The sequence below is a fragment of the Egretta garzetta genome, unplaced genomic scaffold, assembly GCF_000687185.1.
Source record: "Egretta garzetta isolate BGI_Z169 unplaced genomic scaffold, ASM68718v1 scaffold296, whole genome shotgun sequence".
Lineage (NCBI taxonomy): Eukaryota > Metazoa > Chordata > Aves > Pelecaniformes > Ardeidae > Egretta > Egretta garzetta.
Genome location: NW_009259988.1, coordinates 1,396,354 through 1,400,463, shown reverse-complemented (window position 1 = coordinate 1,400,463; position 4,110 = coordinate 1,396,354). Strand labels below are relative to the sequence as shown.

The 4,110-nt window shown below is 57.5% G+C and overlaps 1 protein-coding gene across 1 annotated transcript in view; it reads left to right on the top strand.

Moving 5' to 3' along the window:
* GFRA2 (GDNF family receptor alpha 2) overlaps positions 1–4,110 on the top strand; it is a gene marked incomplete at its 3' end in the record, with an annotated part of 22,487 nt that overhangs the window by 16,715 nt on the left and 1,662 nt on the right. The window contains exon 5 of the mRNA XM_009640546.1: positions 3,952–4,061. Within this exon, the coding sequence (XP_009638841.1) occupies positions 3,952–4,061 (110 nt within the window). The remainder of the gene's footprint in view (positions 1–3,951; positions 4,062–4,110) is intronic.

Here is a 4,110-nt window from a genome sequence, read left to right as displayed (position 1 = left end):
ATCTGGCTTGGATATTCTGGAAAGATTACCAGCTGGCTTGTCATGTATTATGAAAAGAATAACATTTGCCTTAGAGGATGCTACAAGCCAGGAGCAGGGCCCCGGGGAGCGGCGTGACAAATTTTCGTGCCGCTCGGTGATGAACTTGCCACAGTTCTTTAAGAGAACTGACGTGCCTTCGCCTCTAATTTGGGGAGAGGGGAAATGCTGTCGGAAACTTTATTTATCTCCCGCGGAGGGGAGGAGGAGGGAGTCCAAATACCTTCCTGCGACGGGGATTTTGTGGAAGGAGCGGAGCCGGAGCTTTTCTGCTCTGCAGCACCCACCCTGGGCTCTCCCCTCTGCTCCTGCCTTGCAAGTGGGGAGTGACACCCCCTGGACCCGAGGCTGGTTTTGGCCGCAGGGAGGGCTGAGCACTGCAAAAGTCCCCCAGCAAAGCTTTTCTGCACATACTGGGCTTCATGCACAGTTCCGGCAAGGGAGACTGTGTGCTGAGAGCTGAGCATCAGCCCCAGGGATGGGTGCAGAATGGGACCCCCTGGTTCTCCTCTGTTCCGCTGGCGTGGGGATTTTCTTTCCAAATCACTAGGGAGGAAAATAAATGTGGGTCTGGCTGAAATAACCTGCCCATGGGCTGGGTGAGGTTTGTCTGCAGGAGGAAGGGGAGGGAGAATCGGTGCCAGCTGTGTTCTTGCTATTTATTAGCGTCCAACGTGTAGAAGAGCGCGGCGGTGCCCAGGGGTCCTGTCTTCTCGTCGGGAGTGCTGGGATAACCCGGTTGAAGAGGCTGACCTTGCCCTGGAAATTTGCAGCCTGTTGGGAGGCTGTAAGTGGGTCAGGCAGCTGGTGTAAGTGGGAAAATAATCCAGTTCACGCTGCTGGCAGCCCGTCAGCAGGCGAAAACCGAGTGCAACCTGCGTGCCCGGCTGGGGGAAGCAGCAAAAAGAAGGCAGCAAGTGCCTGGGTGACTCTCGCCAAACAGCTCGGCCGCTGTGGGGTGATGCTGGGGTCCCCAGAGGAGCAGGGAGTCCCCAGAAGAGGCTCAGCTGCTTGGCAGGAGACGGTTGCATCGGTGGCTGTGAAACCCCATGAGCTGGAAAAAGTCCCGGTCACGGATGGTTGGAAACAGCAAAAGTCTCCAGGAAAGCACCGCATTCCACGTGGAGCATCCAGTGCTCTGGTCCAGCCCCCGCAGCTGTGCTGGATTCCCTCTGCTGCCCTCTCCTCGGTACGTGGCCCGGTGGTGGCCCGGTGGTGGCCCGGCTGGCTGTGGGCTCAGCAGCATCCCTGCTCCTCCCCGGCGCTGCCTGCGTTTCGGTGGTCCCCGCCCCCCCCCCCCCCAGCTCCCTTAGAGCCCTCGAGATGGGGTGGGATGAAAAGTTCTGTAAGGTATCGCCACAGATCCCTTTTACTCCATTCCATCACTGCTTCATTTGTTCCTCCATTTAATTTGATCAAAATCTCCTGAAAACAAATAATTCCTATTTAAAAAAAACAAAACCAAACCAAATCCACCACAATTTCTACCCCTTATTTTCACCAGTTCTTATGGCTTTAGGCAGGTGCTGCTGGATGATTCAATCACCGGTTGGATGAAGATGACATTTAATTAAGAAGGAAGGAAAAGGAAGCTAAAGAAAATAATGTATGCCTTCTTCTTTCTATATGAAGTGGGGGGGGGAGAGGGGGGGCGGGGAAAGAGCTGAGGAGCCTTTCTGTTGTGCAATGCAAGGTCTCATCTACCGTGTCAGCATCTTGGCTGCTCTGCAGCAATTCCTCCCGGTGATTGAGATCCAGCCTGGGCCACAATTCAGCCTCGTGTCTGCTCGTTTAATCATAGAATCATGGAATGGTTTGGGTGGGAAGGGACCCCCAGAGGTCACCCAGCCCAACCCCCCTGCAGGAGCAGGGACACCTTGAACCACATCAGGTTGCTCACAGCCCCGGCCAACCTGGCCTGGAATGGTCCCAGGGATGGGGCCTCCACCCCCTCTCGGGGCAACCCCTGCCAGGGTTTCACCACCCTCACTGGAAAGAATTTCTTCCTTAGATCCAGTCTAAACCTCCCCTGCTTCAGTTTAAAGCCATCCCCCCTTGTCCTGTCCCAGCTGGCCCTACTAAAAAGCTTGTCCCCCCCTTTCCTCTGGGCCCCCTTGAAGCCCTGACCGGCCGCACTCAGCTCTGCCCGCAGCCTTCTCTTCTCCAGGCTGAACACCCCCAACTCTCCCAGCCTGGCCTCAGAGCAGAGGGGCTCCAGCCCTCGGAGCATTTTAGTAGCCCTCCCCTGGCCCCGCTCCAACAGCTCCATGCCCTCCTTGTGCCGAGGGCTCCCAAGCTGGACATCGATTTGGGAAACGCCTGCCCATCCATCTGTCCATCCTCTTCCCACATCCTTCCCATTTCTTTACCCTTCGACCGTGGTGATTTGGGTCATCCCAGGAAAAAAAAACCCAGAGCATCAGGTGGAAAGGGTGGGTTTGTGCCAGCAGAGCCGGATTTCTGATACTCCCGGCAATAACGCCGCTTCCATGGCTGCTCCCGCTTTGTCTGTGCGTCATGCCGGGTGGGAAGGGGTAACCCTGTCAGTAATCGGGATAGGAGTGGAATTCGGCTCCTCTTGCCCCGTCTTTACCCCTCCTGGTCCTGCTGCCGTTCTCCCCATCACTGCTCTGCCCCCCGCCTGGCAGGAGGGCAGGGGCATCGCAGCCCCCGGCGTCTCTGCCTTCCTTTTGGTTTTTTTTTTTCCCCCCTCTCGGCTGCAAAAGAAGAAAGGAAAATGTAACCCCCAACCTCAGGTGTTTTAATTGCACTCTAAGCTTTAACATTTCAAGGGGGAAGATAAAAACAAGCAGTGAAATTTTACGGTCATGTAATGACGCTGGGAGCAGCGCGGCCAAATGAGGTGGCGAAGTTTATGGTGAGCTCTGCCAGCCGCGCAGCGCTCCGAGGGGGCTGGGAAGGATGGGGAAGGAGGGTCCCACACTCGGGGGCTTGTCCCCAGTGGGGCACCCACCCCTCCCTCACCCGTGACCCCCTCCACAGGCTGGGGCAGCGGGAGGCAAGGCAGGAAGTTGCACCTCCTGAGTCTAGACCTCATCTCAATCTCTGCTCCCTATCCCAATTATCCTCTTCTCTCATCTTTATTTTTTTTTTTTTTTCTTTTAAATGTTGCTCCGTGCTGCTGAGTCACTCCAGGCCGGAGGCGGCGGTGAAATCACAGAATTGCAAGGGTTGGAAGGGCCCTTGGGCCACCCAGTGCCACCCCCCTGCCCAAGCAGGCTCACCCAGAGCAGGGGGCACAGGACAGCATCCAGGCGGGGGTTGAAGATCTCCAGAGAAGGAGACTCCACAGCCCCCCTGGGCAGCCTGGGACAGGGCTCCATCACCCTCACAGTCAACAAGTTCTTCCTCGTATTACACTGAAACCTCTTCTGCTTCAGTTTGTGCCCATGGCCCCTTATCCTGGCGCTGGGCACCACTGAGAAGAGTCTGGCTCCGTCCTCGTGACCCCCACCCTTGAGATATTTGTAGGTGGTGATGAGATCCCCTCTCAGCCTTCTCTTCTCCAGGCTGAACAAGCCCAGCTCCCTCAGCCTTTCCTCCTAGGGGAGATGCTCCAGTCCCGCCGCGCAGGGCGGAGCAGTGAGGGAGGAGAACCTCCCTCGCCCTGCTGGCCACGCTCCTCTTTATGCACCCCAGGATGCCATTGGCCTTGGCACCAAGGGCACCCTGCTGGCTCATGGCCACCTTGTCGTCCAGCAGATCCCCTAGGTCCCTCTGGGCAGAGCTGCTTCCCAGCAGGTCAGCCCCCAGCCTGGACTGGTGCGTGGGGTTCAACCTCCCCAGGGGCAGCACTCAACACTTGCCCTTGTTGAACTTCATCAGGTTCCTCTCCGCCCAAGTCTCCAGCCTGGCCAGGTCCCACTGATCCCTCTTGCTCTTTGCACCCAGGTCCCGGCTGGCCGATTTCCACACCAACTGCCAAGCTTCCTTCCAGTCCCTGACAAGCTGCCCTGGGGACAACTACCAGGCGTGCCTGGGCTCCTATGCGGGGCTCATCGGTGAGTGCCGTGCGGGATGGGATGGCAAAGGGTCTCTCCACGCCCCCCC